General features: G+C 34.8%; 1 protein-coding gene across 1 annotated transcript; it reads right to left on the bottom strand.

The window, feature by feature from the left end:
- Positions 1-465: 465 nt before the first annotated feature.
- Positions 466-24,149, bottom strand: LOC149779526 (uncharacterized). Its single transcript, XM_089938643.1, has 4 exons — positions 23,977-24,149; positions 21,453-21,575; positions 20,310-20,412; positions 466-1,263 (listed from the first exon to the last, which is right to left on the bottom strand). Exons 2-4 carry the CDS (start codon positions 21,472-21,474, stop codon positions 990-992), a joined length of 399 nt encoding a protein of 132 aa, XP_089794769.1. The 5' UTR covers positions 21,475-21,575; positions 23,977-24,149; the 3' UTR covers positions 466-989.

Here is a 24,149-nt window from a genome sequence, read left to right on the forward strand (position 1 = left end):
TTTGGACTGTGTTTGTCCAGCTTATGATCATTTTAGAACGAAACATTTTAATGAAGTCTAATATCAATATCCGTCTGTAGAAATATTTTGTAAAATATTTATTATAAGAAATCTTTCTTAATTTATCAATTTGGCTTTACGTCTTAGACAATCTTTGATAACTCATACGAATGGTGATTAATATACATAGTTGTAGTAAGACCTTTATTATAGTATGTACATATTATTTATAGGAAATTACGTGTCTATACTGATGTTAAACATTACATTTAATTTATATACACCATGGTGTATCCTCAATTTAATTGTATTGTATTTTGTAATATTGGCCGATGGATTAAATTTACTAAATAATAATAATAATAATAATAATAATAATAATAATAATACCACTACTACTATTACTACTACTACTAATAATAATAATAATAATAAGTAATAGTAGTAGTAATATTAGTAGTAGCTATAAACGAGTTCTCTACCTTGTATTAATTACACACCTAGCTATAAAATTTGATTCACTGTGTTTAAAAATAGTGCGACAAAACAGAGAGGAACAAACATTGTGTGATAATGTAATATTGATATAATAACAACATAAAAGCAAGATGAAGCATGTAAACCTAAAAGGGTATTTATGAAGTTGTGATAATACATAGTATGTTATTAACGTCCTCGACCCTGTACTGATGAACTCAACATTTGGGACATTCCGACCAATATTGAAGAATTCGATAAGTATGCGTAACCATAAGTAAAGCAAGGTTTGCAAAACAAGTTTAGGATATAATAATTTCAAGGAGTGAAGACATAATCTGAGATTCCTTCAAGGCTTGAATGTTCGGAGAAAACGATCCTAACTTTTCAGTCTAGCGTATGTTTATAAACAATCGAGGCAACTTCAAATTCAAAGTACTTTGTGCAATCGATGTATATTTTCAACTTATTCTACTGGCGCCATATGTAAGAATTTTGACTTTCCATTGCCATTATTTATGACTCAGAAATTCCGCTCTTGGAATGTAATATATATTTTGGTCAACATCTCCCTCCCTGACATTGTTCGCTTGAGACACAGATTGTACACGTTTATTTGAATTAACCCATGATTTATCCAGTTTTATAGTGCCGTACTGTATTTGTGAGGAATCATTGGATAGATCTGTGATTTCATGGTAAATCTGCTCTTCTACCGCCATATGTGTCGTTCGTTGTATTTCCTGCAGTTCTGTGCCAGATCTTTGTAGACTCTCCTGAACTTGCCTTGAAGTAGAATTAAAAATTTAAAAGCGAAATCATTACAGCATTTTCAATGCTGGTCATACATTTAGTTTAGGAAAAATGTTTACTGCATGTCTGTGTAAAAATATCACATACATACATACCATAAAATGGGTATTTGAATCGTTACTAATGTTAGACGGCCTTTTTGTCCTGAATGACTAAAGTGACATTATCCTTTTAAATGTCTGGGCGAAACTTCAACAATAGTTAAAACGGTCTTATAGTGTATCTATTTGGAGATGACTATACTACTGGGCCGTATCCTTGGAATTCTTATAAGTGGAGTAAATGTAAAATAAAAACAAGTTGCATAATTTGCATAACAGTCTTTGATTCAAGAACAAATTGCAGATATCTACCAGACGTAATCCATAATTTATCGATTTTTAGAGTGCCGAACTGGATTTTTGAGCTACTGACAGATGGCATATTGCAGCTAGGTTTGATATCATGTGAGGTCCATACTCCTGTGAATGGGAGAGCGGAATAATGGTAACATAACGAAAAACTGTGAAGATTAGTATGTAATATATATATATATATATATATATATATATATATATATATATATATATATATATATATATATATATATATATATATATATATATATATATAGCAGCAGGGAGGGCGAACAGACCAAGGATTTCGACGGACTAAAAACCTCTCCACGGAAATCTAATCCGGAGAAAGATTCTATTTACCGAATTAAGGCTTCCTGAAAGAGTTACCTCGTTATTGACCCTCAATCCGAGAATAAACATTTCGTTCGAAGATCTAGCTGCAGAATAATATGTTCATGATAATTTTTGTTTTTTGTAGACCGACCTGAGGTAGGCGCCCTCCCTGCTGCTGTCGTATTTAAATGGATATTTAAGATTTTCATCGTTAATGAGATATAATATCGAATTAAAATATTTTTTAATTTTCGATTTCAAGATACGAATAAAAATAAAATAATATGGATGTTGGAGAATCACTCAGTTCAAGAATAGCGCTGGAGCGATTAAAGGCAATAAAAGAGTATCTGCCAGTGCAAAAGGAAGTCAAAAAGAAAATACGAGCTGCTCGAGAGGCAAAGGAAGGATTCGCCGAGACAACGCAAGAATTATTCAGGCCAGTAACCAAAGCAACAGAGCAAATCATCTTAGGTGATATAAAAGATCCTGAGGTGTTGAAAGAGGCAGCGAAGGAAGGAATTTTACCCTTGTTGAAAAGAATTGAAAAACAAACCACCGCTAAGATCCGTGCCGTTGACAAATTCACTGAAGATAGCGCAACAAGAATAAAAGCGATAGCGGATATCAATACTCTCGCTAATTTTGCTGTTGCTTCATTTAATCGAAAAAAAAAATGTTGAAACCTGAGTATGTTGACGTTCTTGATCGCAAAGTCTGGTACAGGTGGATTTATTACGTTCGTTATAACGTAGATCGAGTCAGCGGTAAAGATCCTGGATAAAATATGTATCTCAATGCGATAAAAGGTTTAGGAAAACAACCTAGACAACCTAGACAACCTGTGGAACAACCTGTGCAACCGCCTCAACCTATGGCACAACCTCTACCTGCAGAGAAACCTGAATTTATGCCGCATACCGTATTCAAGAAAAATGTTCTTCAAGATATCAAAGAAGAGTAAAATGATCGAGATAGCTAAAAAAACACGATGAGAGCGATAAATATCTGAAAAAGGAACATGCTAGAAAAAATATTCCATCAGCAGAGTGGATTCCAATGGTGTATTTTGCTTCCAAAAGATCACCGATTAAAGATAAGGATCCAGATTTTTTAAATTTTTATGCCTAAATAGAGAGTCAGTTTACACTCAAAAACACCGTATGGATGTTCAAACCAGAGGCTATCGCCAAATTTTTCGTGGATCGTAAAAGAATCACCGAAATTGCTGCACATGATTACGATGAAAGAAGCAAGTATCTGATGTCGGATTATGTTGATCGTGTGGAATAATCTGGATGGACTCCAGTGTTATATTTTGCTTTTTATCAGGAAAAAAAATATAATCTGAATGACACAGATTACAAGAAATTTGTCAAGGAGGTAGAATAAGAAAAATCGTGTCCAGAGGAAGAAGAATTAGATATCCCAGAGGATGAATCAAGGACGAGTGGTGAACCTGCATACAAATATTTTACTCACAATGTTTTAGCTGATATTAAGGAAGATGAAAATGAATTAGCGCGTTTAGCTGCGTATGAATACGAAAACAGGTATAAATATCTGAGAAAAGAATATCACGACAAACGTCTAAATCTTGATGATTGGATTACTCTGTTGTATTTTGCCAGCAAGGGGGAAGATGTCAATCTCGAAGATGAAGGATACGACAATTTTAGAGATGAAATTTACATCATGATAAAAAATAAGGAAAAAGAAAAAGAAAAAAAACCAGGATGTTTTGGATCTTTTTGGGGTAGTCCAAAAACAGGTAGCGGATTACCATTTGTCCCGATAGCGTTGTTAACGATATATCTCGGCTTGAGGTTCTTTCTGGAGGGAAACGAGCTGGGAATAATTCACACGAGATAGTCAATGAAGCAACCGATATCTGCCAAAGATTGTTTCAAGGAAAAATCATCGATGTATCTATCTATCGCGATCTCATTGATGAGCTCGTAGATGATCATCACAGTGATTGAATAATTGGATTATAAAATAAAATGATCGCTCACAAGAGTCATCAGAGAGCGATACAAGCTCGTATCATGAATTCAAGGTTACCTGTGTATAAACTCAAATACGGATCGGGGATAGGTGATTCAATAATTAAATTTTTCACTCGAATAGCTCCTAAGGTTGGTCCGTTAGCTAAGCAACTATCGTCAAAGGCCATAGGGGTCGTTCGCGACAAGGTCACAGGCACCATTGGTGATGTTACCAGCAAAGCATATGATGCCATCAAAGATAGAATACTGCGATTGGTGAGAAAAAAACCAAAACCAGCCGATAAATTACCTATTACCGCTGAGATGCCTAGCGATGTCAGCAAAATTATAAATAACGCAGCCAATGAAAAATTAACATCACTGGTGTTAGAGCAGGTACAACCCTCAATACAGGTACCACAACCACAGCAGGAAGTAATCAGTACCTCTGCATTCGGAGGGCGTCTTCGTTTTAGACGATGAGGATATTTTATAAAAAACATGTTCTCGCGGACGTCTAATGAAGCCTTCATATTAGGTGAACCAGTAGAGAGAAATGATTCAGTACGAGATTATCAGTATTATTCATACGACGCGATAACACCAAACAGTCTCAGTAGAATTGAATTACAAGTACAGGATACAACAAGATATTTTCTACCGTGCGAGGCATTCATTGAGGTTGTTGGCAAGATCGTGAAAAACAATGATACCAATTACGTTGCAGCTGTCAAGGTTGGATTAGTCAACAACGGTATTATGGCGCTATTCAAGAGTGCCGCGTACATGACCGATGGTAGAGAAATCGAATCAATCAATGACAACGTCGATGTAGCAACCACAGTCTTAGGCTTAGCGAGGTACTCAGATGATTTCACCAGATCGGCTGGTCCCAGCATGATGTTCACCAAGGATAATTCGGATGCCGCTGATCCTGATCCACTTGAAATCAGAATACCAAAGCAGAGCGTCGCTCCTAATGCAGTGAATGTTGATAACATAGAGACTATTGCAATTGAATCCAATCCCACATTTAATCTTGGATTTGCCGCTCGTAAAGCTATGTTGGAGGGTGACAATAAAAAATTTTCATGCGCTATCCCGCTGTCGCATATCTTTGGATTCTGCAGAGATTTTAGAAAGGTTATATTTGGAGCTAAACACACGGTTGTCTTTTATCGAAAAGGCGACAGCAACGACGCTATCTGGAGGAATGGACCTGACGACGGCAAGGTTGTATTAGAAAAACTAACGTTGTGGATGCCTTCGATGACACCATCGATAGAAGAAGAGAGAAATTTGTTATCGTTTATGAATCAAGGTGGTAAATCAGTGATGTCGTGGCTTACGACGTACACAGATAGCATTCAGAATAACATCAAGGGCAATTTTACTTGGCATATAGCGTCTCAGCAGGGTGTATCTGCACCAAGACATATTTTTGTGGCCCTTCAAAAAACTGAACGAGTAGGTGTTCAAACTCAAACTCACATGATCTTCGATCATTTTAATGTTAGCGATGTATCACTGAGGATAAACGGACATCAAGAACCAACTGAAGAGATTCAGCTGAATTACGCAGAAGGATCAGTAGCACGTGGTTATCATAGTTTGTGGAGTTGTATGGGTCGAGATCAAAATATTGATACCGGATTACAAATATCTCAGTTAGATTTCAGAAATTTTTATCCGATCTATTATTTTTCACTGGAACACATAGATTTGATAAAACAATCTGTCGTTGATATACATTTTAAAGCCAGAGTCGGTCCACTCAAGGCAAATGAACCTAATGTGGTTACTCAATACAGAGCTGTTGCTGTTATACTCAGCGATAGAACCATGATTCTCGAGGGTATCAAAGGCAAAATGAGGATCATCGATGCTCCTGTAGAAAAAATGTGATTTAAATTCAATCTAGATTTTATAAATGCCGTATGATCACGTTAGTGTGACTCTGACTCAGGGTCAGATAAAAAAGCTGCAATCAGAGTTAGCAAAAAAATACGGGACGAAATTGACGTTAAAACACGATCAGATTCAAGGTGGACCAAATAAACTATCTTTGACAAAAACACAACAAAAACATTTTAACGCAGCTAGATCATCTAACACAGGAGTACAAATCGCGCTATCTCCAGCTGCGTTAAAAGATATGGTTAAGGTAGGTGGATTTTTCCCACTATTAGCTGCGTTGGCAGCATTAATTGCGGCGAAGGCAGCTATTGCTGCACCAGCTGTGGCAAAGGCGATCGCGATAGGTGCTGCTGGTGCTGTTGGTTCAAAGGTCGTCGATAAAATCACCGGTGGCAGATACAACAAAAAAAAAAAAAAGGACGAGGACTCCGATTACCAGGAACACCTCCATGGTACTACGGGAAAGGGGTTCCTCTGCCAGGAACTCACGCGGTGTGGTACAGAAGATAACACCGTTGTCAAATTACGATCTAATTAACGCTGCTATAAAGGGAAAAATAAAATTTTTCAGAGGCGTATTTATGCGAGATCAATTACCGCCTCGTCCGAATAAATACGAGACAGGAATTATAAATCTCGATAACAACTCCGGACCAGGTACTCACTGGGTAGCTCACGCGATAAATCCACGTGAAATTATTTATGCTGACTCATACGGGTTAGCCCCACCTGTAGAGTTTTTAAAACATGTAGATCAGCTAAGTACTCCAACGTGGTACTCTACGCTACCAACACAAACACTGACCGATCCACCGATATGTGGCGATGAAGCAATAAATATTTTATCAGCGATATCTAAGTAAAAAAAAATATCATAAGGCAGTGCACGAATACACGTCAAGTAAATTAGATCAACGACAACAGTATAATGGTTGACATTTACGGTAGATCTCTGTTGACGAGAACAATAAGAAAAATACTGGAGAGAGAAAAATTTGATACCGGTGATTTATCAAGATACGCTACGAAGGACGACATTAACAAAATTTTATCGCTGGCGGAAGCAGATCCTGGTGAGGTCGCCATTTTTCAGGATGATTATGGAAAACTAAAAACCAGCAACGTGAAGATAGGCGATATAATCAAACGAAACGAATACAACGCTCACGTGGCTGATTTTAACGCTGTTAAAGAAAATACTAGGAAAAATACTAACGCCGCCGAGAGAAATCGCGGATACATCGAGATCATATCCACTCAAATGATTCAAAAAGCTGGCGTAGATGATATTGATAAAATCAATAGAAAACTCGCTGTGATTAATACCTCTGTTGATGGTAAAATTGATTTTAACAGGATCCCATCAGCGATGAGGGATTTATTCATCAATCTAACTACCATCATTGCATCAGGAGTATTAAAATGGACGAGTGTATCAAATACTTTTAAGTATACAGCACCTGTCACTGGCGCGTATAGAATAAATCATTTTTCCTCAGAGAAATTTAGGGTTACCTGTGAAAAATATAAATAGCGACACCACTCAGACAGATTTCTCGGTACGTTAAATATTTTGTTAGATACAAATATCGAACAGACAATTAAATTCGAATTAGCTGATGCTAATAAGCCAGCACCACCAGAGATATCTATATGGTGGTTCATAGAATTCCTCGCTGTGATGCCTTCTTCATTTGGTTTTTGATAGATAGATATAATGGAATACAGATACAGTCAAGCTCTTGCATGGCAGATGTCGCTGAAGAGTATCATCGACGTCTATCAGGTAAAAATACAGAAATATCAGCGTAGATTAGTCATCATCGATGTTGCTGTTTATTCTGTCTCTGCGATAATAACCGGCGTTGGAATAGTCCTATCTGCGTTAACGATGACCGCTCCTGTTGTTATTAGGGTGATTGTTTCCACAACCACCACGTTAGCTGGTATATTCGGTATCGTAACAAAAAAAAATATCTTCGTGTACCAACATAAAATTAATCGCGTATAAAGACAAACTAAATACAGCATCGACGGCGTACTCCAAACTATCTTTGCTGCTGTCAGAAAGTCTCAACGACGGTGTTATATCCGACGTAGAATTCGCGCTGATATCTAGGATTTACAAACAAGCGATTAAAGACATCAATGTAAATAATGACCCAGTTACTGCAACAGATTGCAACAATGATTTGAGCTAGTTCAACTAAACCCGAATTCAGTATCATTTTTCCTACTCCTATCTCTATCGACGAGATAGCATTAGCTCAGTTGCGAGTTTATTACAACTGGCCAAATATCAGATCGAAATCATTTGGTGGACTACATTCAAACAATTCTTTTGCTTTTGCTTATAAAAACAAAGACGATGGTACTCCTGATTGGAATGTGGTTGGTTACCAGATTGATCAAATCAATGATGAGCTCGTGCATAGAATAAAAAATATAACAGGATCCGATCCTGGAATAAAAATAACCGTACACGAACCAACATCAAAATCAATCATTGAAATCAGGTCGAATTATCAGGTAGATATCTACGCGAGTTCAATAAGAACCGTATTAGGTTGGCCCGAGATCAAACCACCAGCACCACCGATACCTCCAGAACCTAAGAGGGAGGATTTCAATACATCTGATAAATCAAATCACGGAGTAAACCTCAGCTTCATGGGAAAATTAAGAGATTTAAAGGAAACAAATAGATTCGATGAAACCGCTAAAAGAAATCGCAACAACGGATATATTTTCCGAGGAAAGGATGACATGATGTAGACTTTTCGAGCTTCGCGGACCGATGATCATCGAGATGAAGATGAATTTTCTCTTGAATTTGATGACGTCGTTAAATGGAACAGAGAATTCAACGATGAACATAAGAAGCATTTACAAATACTGCGGCAATTTTTCGATGAATGTATCTTTGATTCAACAGCTTCATATGAAAAAATCCGCGATCAAATACAGAGGTTCAATTATGTATTAAGTATGATGATTAATATCAACAATCTACTGAACACCGTGATATTGCACGATACCACCCCTGCTATGGAGGAAAAATTTATTGATGCATATTCACTGAGAGGAACGACTAACATAAACATAATATTTCATTATAAATTTCCTGGATTTGATGGCGGCATGATGAAAAAATCGATCGATGATATCATCGATGAAAAATTTTCTGAATTACACGCTGCATGGAGAAAAAATTGCTGCTACAACCACCATCTATTCTTAAACGCGATAATGCCGAGGGTGATGGCACTGGCAGGCATCTATCGCCTGAGATAGTCAATATAACAACCACCATCGCGGTCAATCTTAATTGTGAGATCGTCGAGAATAGCTACATCGCTGATGCATCCGTCTCTGATCAGGCGAAACAAGGTTTTGTTTTGTATTCATTTTCACCAAAGGATCCACCAGGATTTTTACTGATATAAGAGCCAATCAATCCTGTTTATTTTCGATGTCACAATAGGATGTTACAGCATGTAAATTTTTCCCTGACTGATCAATCTGGACATCTACTCGATACACGCGGAGAAACGTTGAGCATAAATCTGTTAATAAAATCATAAAAAATAAAAAATATTTTTCATCTGTAGATTTTTATTTTTCATCTGCAGATTTTTATTTTTTTTCAGTGAAATTTGACTGTTTTGGTCGTTTTTTGACTGTTTTGGTCGTTTCTTTGATTGTTTTACCCTGGATGAGTTACCCAACCTGGTCGTTTCTCTAAATGATTTCAATTAGAAGAGATACAAGAATCAACAAAAACAAGTAAAAATCAACCAAAATCAGCTCAGAAAACAAGCAAAATAATCAAAAATCAGCTCAGAAAACAAACAAAATAATCAAAAATCGCTGGTTTTTACTGACTTTTGTATCATCTCTAATTGAAATCATTTAGAGAAACGGGCATCCTACCCGATTATTTATCACCCAAAACAGTCAAAAATCACCCAAAATAGTCGATTTTTCACCCAAAATAGCCAAAATTCACTGAAATTTCACAGAAAAAAAGAAATTTCACAGAAAAAATAAAATATTTACAGAAAATAAAATATTTATTGGGTTTCACTATCAATCATTCTTTGCAATTGTCTCGCACGTGTATCTATTGTCTTTTTTGACTCGTATTCATCAAATAGCGATGATCGAATCTTTTCAACAGCACGTGCCAACGAAGGAAAATCGCCTATGTTAGCTTCATCAATGTTGATGAGCGATTTGTACATCGCAGATTGTATTTTTTTGATGAGTCTGTATTCAGACGAGCGTGTATCTGTTTTCTTGTTTGTGTTGCGCTATTGTATCAAAATCAGCAATGATTCTATCATAATCTATATCATCTGATAACGGTATCTCTTTGATTCTCAGCGCCTCAATAGATTTGATTATCTCGTTGATATTTTCTTGATTCATATTCATAATGATTTTACTCGTCTAATATGAGAGGAAAGTAAGAAAATTTTATCCAGCTACCAGATTTATATGAAAAAGTTGATTTATTTCTCCCTTCTGCAACAAACCGCACTGAACTCATATTGATACCAAAATGTCTTGCGGCCAAACTCATTGATTGAAAATGTAACTCTTCGTTGGTTTCTGTATTTATTGATTTTACTGCTTTTGGAATCTTTCTTCCGTAACCAGTATCACCCTTTGCATCATTTTCACTCTGTGTTATTGCTTGCAGATTTTCTATGGAGTTATTCAATATATCTCCGTCGATGTGATCTATTACCATACCGTGCTTAATCGGTCCATGAAAACACTCATAAATAAATCTGTGATTAAGATAGTGACGACCTCCTGCGTTGAGATGAAGATATCCAGAATTAATAACACCACCACCAACCTGTTTGTTTGTTTTGCAATTTCTGATGGTACCATCAGCAGATGCTTCGTAGCTATCAATGATTGGATGTTTCACGAATATATCGGTCATTATATAATATCCATTTGTCTAAATCAAAATTTGTCTGAGAATCTACTCAGATAATCCTCCTCGCATCTGATAGCGATATTGCTATTGGGTGATTTTTTATCGTAGTGTCGTTTTCATTCTCTGTATCTTTTTCCACCGCATTCTAAACATATTCTAGTCTTTCCACGAATTCCAATATTGCATCTGATGCATCTCGTCGGACCTATTCCACCTTTTCGTATATAAGCTAAATGTATCCCACAGTATTCTTTTCTACACAATCTATCACAGCAAGTAAACGAACCAACCATGAGCCATTTACAATTGTTCATATTTATTTAAAGATATACTTGTTTAACATATAACAAAATGGTTTTTGATCTCGACGAAGCAGAATATATCATTCCTGAGCTAGATCAGGCCAAAAAGGAATTTTACGATGATGGAGCAGCTCATGTGTGGTCGACTTGGAAGGCAGCCGATATCGATAACACGATGAACGATACAAGAGCTAAAAAATAATTGGCTCACTCAGCAACGACAAGTATATATTCAGAATAAAATTCATTGTGAATAACGAAAATGACGTTTGAATTACTCGGGATAAACGCGATCCTGTAATTAACGGTAAAAAATCTGTCACAGTGAGTAATAATTCCAAGCCAGGATTACTGACAGGAATAGATAAACCGTATTATGTACGAGCACATCTTGTAGCGGCTGTTGTTTATGGTATTTACAAGCTGAATAAGACTGTTGCTGAGAATCTCGCTAAGACGAAAATGTCAGTAAAAATCAATTGTGTAGCTGAGCGAGTGATAGAACAATTTACCAACATAAAACGCGGAAACGGATTGACAGATTTAAGACAAGAGAAAATAAATGACTGGGCGGAATCAGTTGCTGATGGTGCATCAATAAGCCACGTTGCTGCGTTATCGGCGAAACTCAAATTCCCTATCACGGTAGAAACGATATCAGGTGAGATACTGTATTCTTCTGCGTATAAATCCAAAGGGTCTCCTATTGAGATAATTGATCATAATTCGCATGCTTGGAGTAGCGCAGTAACTATTTTACCTCGGAATCGTGTTATTAAATTCTATTCTGAAAATATATTCGACTTTATTCATAAAATAAGTAAATTAGATCCAGTATCTGTTTGGTTATTCTCCAGCGACGATCGATATGATCAATTCGTCAGGCCCAACGGAGATATGTATCGAAGTGAATCTTTACAAGATTCTATGACGGAGATAGCGAAAAAATACTCAATGAATGAAGAATTACTGGTTAATTGTTTCACGATACCATCCGTTGTTGCTCACGCAGCGCGAAAGAAAAATTCGTGGAAGCCAACCAGAAGGGATTTTCTCAAGGACATTCAAGATAGTTGCGTTGAATATGGTCATGGTGGATTATGGAATACCAACTACGGTTTCATCGATATGATTTCGTTTGACATGATAGCGTGTTATCCTGGTAGTTTTCTCGGAATGGGAGAATGCAACAAATACTTCACTCAGTTTGGTCATCCTTGCGACGAGATGACAAGAGTATCATTTAACGGTCCGTTGCCGGATTTCCCCCTGACATGATTCGCCAAGGTTACATCATTCAAAGTCGCCACAGGGTTACATAAAATATGTTACGTTTGGTTTGGAAGGCATCTATCAGAACAGAGGTGGGTTCCAATAGTATTATTGAGATTCATGCTAGATTCTGCTATGTTAACGTCGTTGATGGTCAGCGAAGCGATTATTTCGTATCAGAAACAATTTGACGATTGGCTACCAACCGAACACGATGACGCAAAGGATTTAGGTAGAAAAATTATTGGAAAATTCACTCAGGGTGGCGCTTATGATCATCAACGACGTAGTTGCAGATTAATTATGGATGAGGCTGAGTTAGATTTTATAATAGCTGATACCGCTGAACGAGGTATATTTTGTACCAGAGACGATATTTATGTCGCTGATGGAATGAAATTAGGTAACGTGGTTAATTATCTTGAGGGAGAATCACCGCAATATGTTCATCTAAGATCGTCGATGTTAGCTTATGCGAGTATAAATCTTTTATCGATGATAAACAGATTTCCCGATACCGCAGTCAGTGTAGCTACTGATTCGTTTTATATTGACAAAAAATACCTGCCAGAGTTAGAAAAACTGACCGGAGATGGATCGTGGGGAACATGGCGAGTGAAAGACGAACACATCTTGTGGTATTGTGAAGACGCTGATAGCGTATCAGAAACATCAACAGCACCATCTGTATATGATCCCGCTGCAAGATACAAGACGATCTACATAAACGGACGGGGTAGATCAGGAAAAACTACCAGAATGATAGAATTTTTCAAGAACTCTGATGTAATTGTGTTGACACCAACACATCGATTAGCGCGGGAGATGAAACAACGAGGAGTAAATTCGTGTACGTATCACAGCTTTTTCAAGTACAACGGTGGTACGTGGAATCCATCTAGAATGGGAGAAAAATATATAAATAAAAAAATCATATGGGTCGAAATTTGTACAGTATTCGCTGGTACACTAAAAATGTTCTTGGAATGGCTATCAACAAAAAATACCGCTGTTATTATGTGCGGTGATCACGGTCAACCTAATCCTATTGATGGTGAATCTCCTCATGAATGGCTAAAGGGGTTTGTTGATTATTACGAGGAGGTTGATACTGATTATAGATCTCTCGACGGCAGATTGAGTGAATTTAAGAAATTAATTCGATTAAAATCAAATAAAATTCAATGTGACGTAATGAGAGAGGTAATCCAAGAAACATCAATGAAAGATTTCTTATCAACGTGGACACCGAATGATTTGATAGTTGCAACCAGAAAAATAATCAGAGACGTACTTCAACAAAAGCTATTTAAGATACATCAAGAAAAATTCCCTCTGATGCCTGTTCCGTTGTGTTATAGACCAATCGATACCAGACTACAAAATATTGACGTCGATATACCTGGACCTGGTAAAGGTAAACAGAATCTTGTGTTAAATGACGTCGTCGTCGTTGATATTGATTTCGTTGATAATATGCTAAATGCAGAAAAATCTCCGTGGACGTTAGGATACGCCATGACAATACACTCCTCACAGGGATTAACTATCTCTGATTGTCGGGTTTGGATTGTAGATGACAACATCGAATGGTCTAATCTAGTGTATTTAGCTGCATCTAGAGTGAGAAAAATATCTCAGTTGGGTAGAATTACCTTAGACAGATCGGTTATTAACGACGAAACTAACGAATTCGTGATTAAAAAAAAAATTGTTCAGCTATAAACAAACTGATAAGAAAAATAATCACGAATTCGATCTGGATGTCGAATTTATTTTATCGCTGAAAGAAAAACAAAATAATCACTGTTCCGGTTGTAATTGTATTATGACTTGGACGTATCAAAAGAACGATTCAAGACAATTTACCCTAGACAGAATAAACAACAATCTAGGACATAACAGAAAAAATGTCACTCTAGCCTGTTTAGAGTGTAACAGACGCGGAATAGATTATTTGAGTGACTGAGGGGTAACTGAGTATCAGCAGGAATTACCTGTAATTCTTCTCGAGTAAAACCTCGTTGAGGGGCGAAAACATCAAGCTTGTAGATGGCTGGTCTACCTGATGATCTTGTTACAGATACTATTTTGTGTGTTGTTACGCTCCAGATAGGATCAGTCGCTCTTTTTCTGCTTCCCTCAGCCTCACCGTGTTTATATAAATATCTGACGATGACATCACCTAATACCGGTCGAATTGAAAAATCTTTTCTAATGATCGGAATAAAAATTTTTTGTATAGCTATTGCTGGTTTCATCTTTATCGATCTTGTTACCTTGTTATTTATTGCTGAGATAACATTAGGTAACCTAATGACCCAATCGCTGGATCGTTTATCTTGAATGAATTCTTTCGCGTACTGATATCCAAATAATTTTTCAGCTAGTGCTTTGTTAAATCGCTCAGCAATAGCCTGATCGTTGTGAATATTTACTTTACCGCGTCGTATTGCTACATTCTTCTTGTTCATCAAATAACTAACGGCGCCGAGGAATTCTCGTCCAGGATCAACATGAAGTAATCTCGACCACGTTAACGGACCTCGTTGATATATTCTCTCAAATGCGTTAGCAACCTCAGCTGCTGTTTTCGTTATTAGCGGCTCAGCTTCTTTGTATCTACTGGTGATATCTACCACGGTTAATACGTATTTGTATGTTTTATCGTTAACGGTATCGTGCGGTAGAAACATTATATCAACCTGATGAACCTCATTTGGAACGCTGACATCAAAATGTGCGTATTCGATTCGTTTGGGTGGTGGTAGATAAATCTGCCATATGGGTTGTTTAGATAGCAGCTACTGATGGTTTTACTTTAGCAGCTTTTGCTAGTTTCTTGATTGCTGATTTACCTTTCCAAAATCCAACAGGAGAATAATAAATCTGTTCCATATAACTAATTACCACCAAAAACTAACTTACCTTTCATAGCGGCATTAATCACCCAGCTGGCTAATCTTTCTTTGATGGTCTTATTTTTTATCGAATTTATTGCGTGAATTAATTTAACGTCAGCTAGATGCCGTTGTTGTAAATCCTTGCTTCGATATTCAAGATCATGAATATAACACGCTCGATCAATTGCATTTACAGGATCCTCACCAGGATTAGGTTGATCTTGATCGTTTAATCTGATATCGAGTCGTGTTCCTGGTCCACAGTAGCTATATCCTGGTAGGTGTTTTTCTCCGGGGTATTTAGAAGAATCCCGGTAACGACGATAATCCTGAGGCAATATCACCTCCGTGTCTTTTTGTTTTCTTTTTAATGGTTTTTACCCTAATCGGTTTTTCACCAGATGAGGAAAATCTAAATTTTTTTGTTCCACATATTTCGCATTTACCCGTAACGGCTGATCTATTATTTTTTGTAACGACAGTCGCTACATCCACAGTTGGTGTTCGTGTTCTACACCGCACACAATATAAATTCATAGTATAATTATATCATGAATGTAATTGATTTTTCAGCTACAAAGAAATCTGTTCCTGTGAAACATCATGCTGCGCTACCTAATTCAATCAGAATGATTATAATAGGACCGTCAGGGTCAGGTAAAACGCAATTATTATTGAATCTGATTATGAGGTGGTTAAAATGGGACAAATTATATTTAGTTGCACCATCTGTGGATGATCAGAGATGCTATCAGGTATTGAAAGAATTCAATGAAAACGCAGCGTTGTTGAATAACGGTGAGAATATAATTGATTTTATCACTGATGTAGAAGAAACACCCTCAGTTGATGTTCTAGATGGTTCAATAAATAATTTGGTAGTTTACGTCGACGTCATGCTGGATAAACAATCGAATCCTGCTAGAATCTTTTCACGTGGACGTCATAAAAACACTGACGTCATTTATGTGACTCAGAGAGATATACTCAGATACCTAAGGTAATCAGAGATAATTGCAACATGTTGGCGATCTTCAACGGTGTAGATACACATACACTGAGAAATATTCATCAGACTTGGTGTAGCGGAGATATGGATATAAATAAATTCAAGAATTTCTTTGGACGAGCTCAATCTACGCCGTATGGATTCGTCACTGTGAATTTATGTGATCCTAGAACCAGATATCGAATCGGTCTAGATAAAATCTTTTAGCGATGAGAATCTTAAAAATCCATTTAAATACGACAGCAGCAGGGAGGGCGCCTACCTCAGGTCGGTCGACAAAAAACAAAAAAATCATGAACATATTATTCTGCAGCTAGATCTTCGAACGAAATGTTTATTCTCGGATTGAGGGTCAATAACGAGGTAACTCTTTCAGGAAGCCTTAATTCGGTAAACAGAATCTTTCTCCGGATTAGATTTCCGTGGAGAGGTTTTTAGTCCGTCGAAATCCTTGGTCTGTTCGCCCACCCTGCTGATATATATATATATATATATATATATATATATATATATATATATATATATATATATATATATATATATATATATATATATATATATATATATATATATATATAGATATGTATATATATATATGTATATGTATATATATATGTATATCTATATATGTATGTATATATATATATGTATATATATATATGTATATCTATATATATGTATATATATATATGTATATATATATGTATATATCTATATATATGTATATATATGTATATCTATATCTATATATATATATATATATATATATATATATATATATATATATATATATATATATATGTATATATATATGTATGTATATATATGTATGTATACATATATATATATATATATATATATATATATATATATATATATATATATATATATATATATATATATATATATATATATATATATATATATATATATATATATATATATATATATATATATATATATATATGTATATATATATGTATATATAATATATATGTATATATAATATATATCTATATATATACATTTGATACATAATACATAACATCATAGCAGAGGACTATGGGTTGTGACTCATGGGATACCGTCTGGAATTGTAATCTAGATCGTGGAGAGAGGTTAGTGATTAAACGTTTGGGGGTTTTGTCATGACAAAAGCATGGAATTAGACGTGGTTTCAAATGACATTAACTTTATTTTTCAAGTTGTTGTCCTGATTTCGATGGAGACTTTCTTGAGGAAAAGTATTAGCTGAAAATATATAAAGAGGCTGGGCACTTTTAAATACGTAGGTAACGTTACTAAAATCATGTAGAATCTTCTCACTGATGGCAGGTTTTATTGACTATATTGTCATAATTAACAGCAACAATAGTTTTGGAAGAATAGGTTGCTACTTTGAGAATCGGTCTAGAAGAAACAGCTTTGTGTCCTTTGAAATCAAGAAAGAAACAGAAAAATATTCATGGGATCGGTGCGAACGGAACAATCGCAAGTGATTGAACTATCTGAAAAGATAAGAGGACGTTGATATGCAACGCGTAGAAAGGGTTAAAACGACTGCATAATAGTAATATTAGTACAACACAAGAACAGAAATATCGTTATAACCAAATTATATCAACTGAAGGGCACTTGCATGGTAATTAGTAAGGACTACTCGCATATAGCTAAGATCTGAAGCAAATAACTAAGAAAATTCTACGATTATTTGAAGACGAGTGTTATAAAGGAGAACTGAAATTGCACACAGTTTACCTTAAGGATATTGTGTATACGTACAAAAATGCTTAACAGCGGATACATCAAATATTAAAACATGGACAGTCCAGAAGTTACACGGGCAATCGAAAATCAGTAAATAATGATAAGGCCATCTTTGAGACTGTTGGCCAGAAATAAGGTTGGCAACTTTGGTTTATTTGACTTAAAAATGTGAATACGTTTCCTTTGATCATTGTAAAGGTTACAAAGATCCTGAACAATACATTATGGTGAGCCGATTTTCCGGACTCAATGCGATATATATATATATATATATATATATATATATATATATATATATATATATATATATATATATATATATATATATATATATATATATATACACACACACACAGAAAGAGATATTAGATAAATGATATCCTGCTGAATTTACATATATATTTATATATCTGTGAATCGACACGTAGACCTATTCATATTTTCATACATGTACACGTCTATCGTTGTATCTGCGTGTGGCTGCGTGTGTGTCTGGAGAATGAGAATTTTTACTTTCCCATCATGTAGTTTGATGAATATAGCATATATGTATTCAAGGACATTACGTTCTTTTTTTCTGCAATGGATATTCACCTGACCATAAATTCAACAGAAAGACAGATTAACTGCAAATTTTCAATTAAATACACATTTACTCATGTTCGTATACTTGTATCCCTTATAATCGTTGATAGCAAAGTGGTAAGGTACGCGAGCGGTGGCGTCCGAAGATGTTTTCTTAAACGCCTGTTATCACCATGAAAGTGTGAATAAGTCTCCAGGTGGATGATATAGGGAAGACAGTGAACATATTTACATATTATTCCTCATTCCCTAAGATACATACTTTTTGGTGCCCAAAACGCATTGCTGTCTTTGAAATTAAATAATACATAACTTTTTTTAACAGTTCCATATTTTAACATATATCCTTACTGCCACATTGCATTTAACGTTATGGTATAATTCTGATCTGCATATAGTTACGAGAAAACTGGGCACTCTCTGTTGCAGACTGCTCACGTAAAGCTTCATGATCATTTAAATTGTTAAGAAGCACTTGTTTGATAAGGACTATATCACTAATACATCATCTATTCCTTTAAACCTTTGAACATTTTAAAGTGTTGTTTTACCTGCAGTAGACGCAGTTGCTTATTCTTTGACAAATTGCTTAAGTATAAATAGAAGAGTATTCTAAAACGTTTAGTTTAATGTTGTTTTAAGAACAAGTAAAATGTAAAGTTAACGTTTTCTCTATTACTTTAATTGAAAAATTAAAAAGGAGCACCCGCTTAAGTTGACTTTAGATTTGGATATGCAGTTCGCATTTATGAAATTTGACTAGTTACACGCATGTTCCAGAAATGTCAACCAGGACAACAGTCAGAACAGCAACACAAAAATTCAAAACTACTCCTACTTTTGCTACTACGTTTATAAGAAATGCATGCATAATAACGAAACCAAAATGATTGTAATATTACCATACACATATTTACACAATTTCACCCCCACCCACCAACCTCAATCTTGAGTTAACTCGTGTTTTTGTTTTCCTGTTGTTTTTCTTTTAACATCACCTTTAACACTTTAGTTGTCCTCACATGCAAATTTGAGTAAGAGCAAGGACACATATAGGCACTTAAAGTTAACTGACTTTGAAACAACCATCGACGTCATCTAAGAATAAGAAATCATATATTCATGCTGGATCTTTCCATTTCATTGGTTTCTTGGTAAACTTCTAGGCTTTTATCGGATACATTCACCGGATACATTCATCGGACACATTCTGCTGTATGAATCAGAATTTATTACTCTGGAGCTGAAACTCTAAGGTCGATCAACATCCAGCTAACCTTGTTCTAGGTAAGTTCATGTTAATTTTATTTTTGACAGCTATGTGTAAATGGCGATGGACGAACATGCCAATTTAATAATGAAGCGAATACGTCATTACCCTACTTAACGAAAAGGTAAGGAAAGGTGTCGTTCCAGTAAAGGAGCTTTGGATACAGTGATAGAATGTTTCTTTAACATAATTGCTCTTAAAAGAAAGCTGGAAACACACACATTCGCACTGTGGAGAAAAATAATACCGTATCGGGACCGCGACGGTAAATGGTCATGGGACAAGTAATGGTGTATATAAATAATTTTCATTTCCAATTATACAGCATTATCAACAAATAAAATTGATCTTATTATTTACAAAGTTATTATGTAATTGTACCTTCTGGCTCGTTTTGTTCGGCAACAACAGCACCATATAATCAGGAATATTATCAAGATGAAAACCAACAGAGGCAATCCCAACATAAAGAGGAACAGAAGTACTGTCAAATAAACAAGAGATGTAAGCGTCAAACTTACCTATATATATATATATATATATATATATATATATATATATATATATATATATATATATATATATATATATATATATATATATATATATATATATATACATATATATATACATATATATATACATATATATATACATATATATATATATATATATATATATATATATATATATATATATATATATATACATATCTATATATATGTGTGTGTGTGTGTGTGTGTGCAAAGAGAGAGAGATTAAAAATTGATAATTCTCTAACCCGTATGATAATAATATTTGTATAAAATTTTAATTATGCCTACTATTTTCAAGCATTCTTCTATAGAATCCACAAATAGCACTTTTCGTTCTGTATGGTGTATATTTAAAATTCTCTATATTTAATTCTATGTACCTTTATTTCTTTCATAGGAATCCGGAATAACTATGTTGATAGATGAAAATTAATTACTGGGTCGTCATGCGAGTCTGTCTGCTACACACGACTGCATATAACACCGACTGAGTAGCATCATTGTTTGGCGCTATGTGCTTAGTCATGAGGGAACATGGGCTCGTGTGTGCAGGAAACGCGATGGGTGCCGTTTACCCACGGACCTGGGCTCGAATCTCCGTAGATTACGAATTAAAAATTATCTAACCTGTATGATAATATTATTTGTATTTTATATAATATATACATAAAGAAACAGGAAAACCGAATTTACAATATAATGTCGAAGTTGATTGTTTTAGTTTGAATTCGAGGTTCTTGAACATGTCCGTTCTGTCAGATATTGCTAAATGAAGGAAAGACGCTAAAGATCTTAAAATAGTAGTAAACAACAAACTGGCCAAGTAGGTGTAACCAACTTATATTATCTAAATTTTATAAAGTCTTGATTAATGAAAGGATATAATATGGAATTTCGTAATAGATATGATGCATATAATGCAATTACATAAGATTTGTAGATTACAAAGATGAAGATTCAACTTTTTGTTCTGACAGGGGGTATTTACCTCCTGCGTCTGAGTCACCCATCGGAGCAGCAATGACGAAAAGAGATTTATTACACCTCAAGATATAGATTCAGTCCAGACTGTTCTTCATACATATTCTACCAGTGTCGGTAACAATATTTTCTATATTTAAATGTAGAAGACAATGTGTATTAGACAAAGAATCTTTAATCGACATTTAATCAAACATTAACGTATACTACATGCAACATTTCTTTTGCTCTATTGCAATTTTGTAATTTGCCTCCTTTAGCAAATAATTTCCAAACGTAAATTGTATTTACTTTATTTAATATATGTGCCCATTAAATATTATGTTTTGAAATTTTGGAGAATTCATATGAAAATTTGTGCTCAAAGAAATATAGAAAGAAAAATTTGTATGCGATCTCAGTTGCAAATTTTTATATATATCAAATATGATGCAATAAAAGTGACTTTTAAATGTAAGGTTGACAAATATTCTTTGTAATTCGAGAAACTTTACTTTTTATCGGTGAAAAAGCATGCATTACAAAGAAATACAACAAAAGTCGAATGCTCGAATGATATCGATCATCTTGCTGACATCGACCTCAATGCATATTCCATATTCAAAACACAATCGTATGCAAATAATTTGGGTTTAGTATAGTTTGTTCTATCTAAATTAGGTCAAGGTCTATCAGATGACTATGGTCAAAATATAGCTTGAATTTTATCCGTCATCTTCAGTTATATTCAGCATCATTCGAGAATATTAAATGTAAAGACTTTAAAATTAAGCAGTTTTACAGGAGTCGTTTCAAAAGTTCAAAATATATTAATAAAAAAAACCTTTACCATTAAACCTTTCCCATTAAACTTAATCGAGTTCTGTTGTTCACTTTCATTAGCAAGTTATTTTTCGTTCACAACGGTGTCACATCTAATAAGAAATCTGTATAGTTTATATGTAGATGTAGATAATAATGCTGATTGGTGTAAATATTAATCAATAAATATATGCTCGATCGGTATTGTACCCGGCTAAGGGTCATCTTGATGTTCTTACCGGAGACAGAAAAGGGAAGACTGATGATATTCCTTCATCATGAAGGAATATATAACCGTTTGCTGCTCTTCATATACAGAGAGAGACAGACAAACAGACAGAGAGATGGGTCATACTTTGAAGGAATACTATTTGAAAAGAAGATATAGCAATATCAGTTTTTAAAGTCTTTGACATTAAGTTTTACTGTGATTGTGTTGTCTCTTGAGGCTGGTGTATCTACAAATCTGGCTTAAATACACAAATATTTGTGCATTTGTCCATGTTTTGCAGACGATCGTGTACATACATAACGTTAGCATGAACTGTAATTAATATTTGCATTTGCAGTTAGAGTCGTTGCGTGGAAGGGCATATCATACTAACTTCATCTAATTGCTAATGAGCATGCAAGACAGTAATACATCTGTATCATTTGATGACTTCTGCCGTTGAACGTCTGCATAATAAGCAAATGGCTATTTTCATAGTTTTGATCATAGAGCTGCATACTCAATCGGGTCCACAATCAACGAGGGACTGTAGACTAGAGATATAGAGTAAATTGATAAAGGACGTAAACCACACTACCGTACCGTTTAAAACTGACAAAGAGGTGGGAGACAACTGTATAGCCTACAATGGCAGTATGAACCTCTGATATAAAATATATTATGTATTCTCTGTCGCTGGACTATTTGCACTATATGATACTGTCTTTGCTTATTATTTAAAATATTTTAAGCAAACTTGTATGAGTGGGAGTTTTGGTGTACGAAGAAACGAAATGTAATTTCAAATGAGTAAATAACTATACTTTTGCATTACGCAGTGTTGAGAAGATTGAGTAACTTGCAAGTCTTGACCTGGTAATATTAATGGCAAGAACAAATTTGTATTTTTAATTTAAGAGTATAATCTTTTAAATGTGTTTAACATATTAATGTTAACATAGTTCAAAGGTAAGCCGATAGGTAGGGAAGACATTAAAAAATACCTATACAATTAGCGTGTGATATGGCAAATGTACCTACTGCACGACTGAAACACACTTGATCTAGTGATTTTACAGGATACATACAATATGATTTCCATTGAAAAAGTCACTGGAAGAAACAAGACCAACATTTAAATATGTATGATAGTATGCAGTTGTATCCGTTGTTTAATTCATAACCACATTTTCTCTTATTCTTTTATTTAATTTCATATTTCATTTAATGAAAAATAAAGAGGATATGACCAGATTTGTAGTTTTGTTACCACCTCATTTCCGATGTACTATCGAATCTTATGCAAAATACTTGTAAGTTAGTTTATGCATGTACAATTGTGTACTGCTGCTCTATAAAAGATCAGGACTATAGATAATTTTATTTTAACTGATAATTGTTGATGTAAAATACAAATTTGCAAGGATTCCTTATTATGTGAAAAACTCTAAACAAATGTAAATGTTACATATATGTAATTTAAATTATGGATAAAAAGGTTTCGTAATATATTACTCACCTTGTTTCAGGACTAAACAACCCAGCATGCACTTTAATATGCTCTCTGGAAAATAGGTCTACTCAACTTTTAATGCATGCTTCCATCCCTGTCTATTTCTATTTTCCCTCATGTATATGTCCGTATCCATCCGTCAAGTCATCTAACCAGTCTCAATTTACTAACAATCCATA

Source organism: Sinohyriopsis cumingii, chromosome 17 (genome assembly GCF_028554795.1).
Source record: "Sinohyriopsis cumingii isolate HCF-2022 chromosome 17, ASM2855479v2, whole genome shotgun sequence".
Lineage (NCBI taxonomy): Eukaryota > Metazoa > Mollusca > Bivalvia > Unionida > Unionidae > Sinohyriopsis > Sinohyriopsis cumingii.

What these genes read in the sequence shown, in the direction of transcription:
- LOC149779526 (XM_089938643.1), bottom strand. Translation starts at nt 21,474, where the DNA reads ATGGGTGACTCAGACGCAGGAG. An exon ending in GGGTGACTCAGACGCAGGAG is followed by an intron (nt 20,413 to 21,452) that starts GTAAATACCCCC and finishes TTTATTTGACAG; the next exon opens with TACTTCTGTTCCTCTTTATG. An exon ending in CGAACAAAACGAGCCAGAAG is followed by an intron (nt 1,264 to 20,309) that starts GTACAATTACAT and finishes TTCTACTTCAAG; the next exon opens with GCAAGTTCAGGAGAGTCTAC.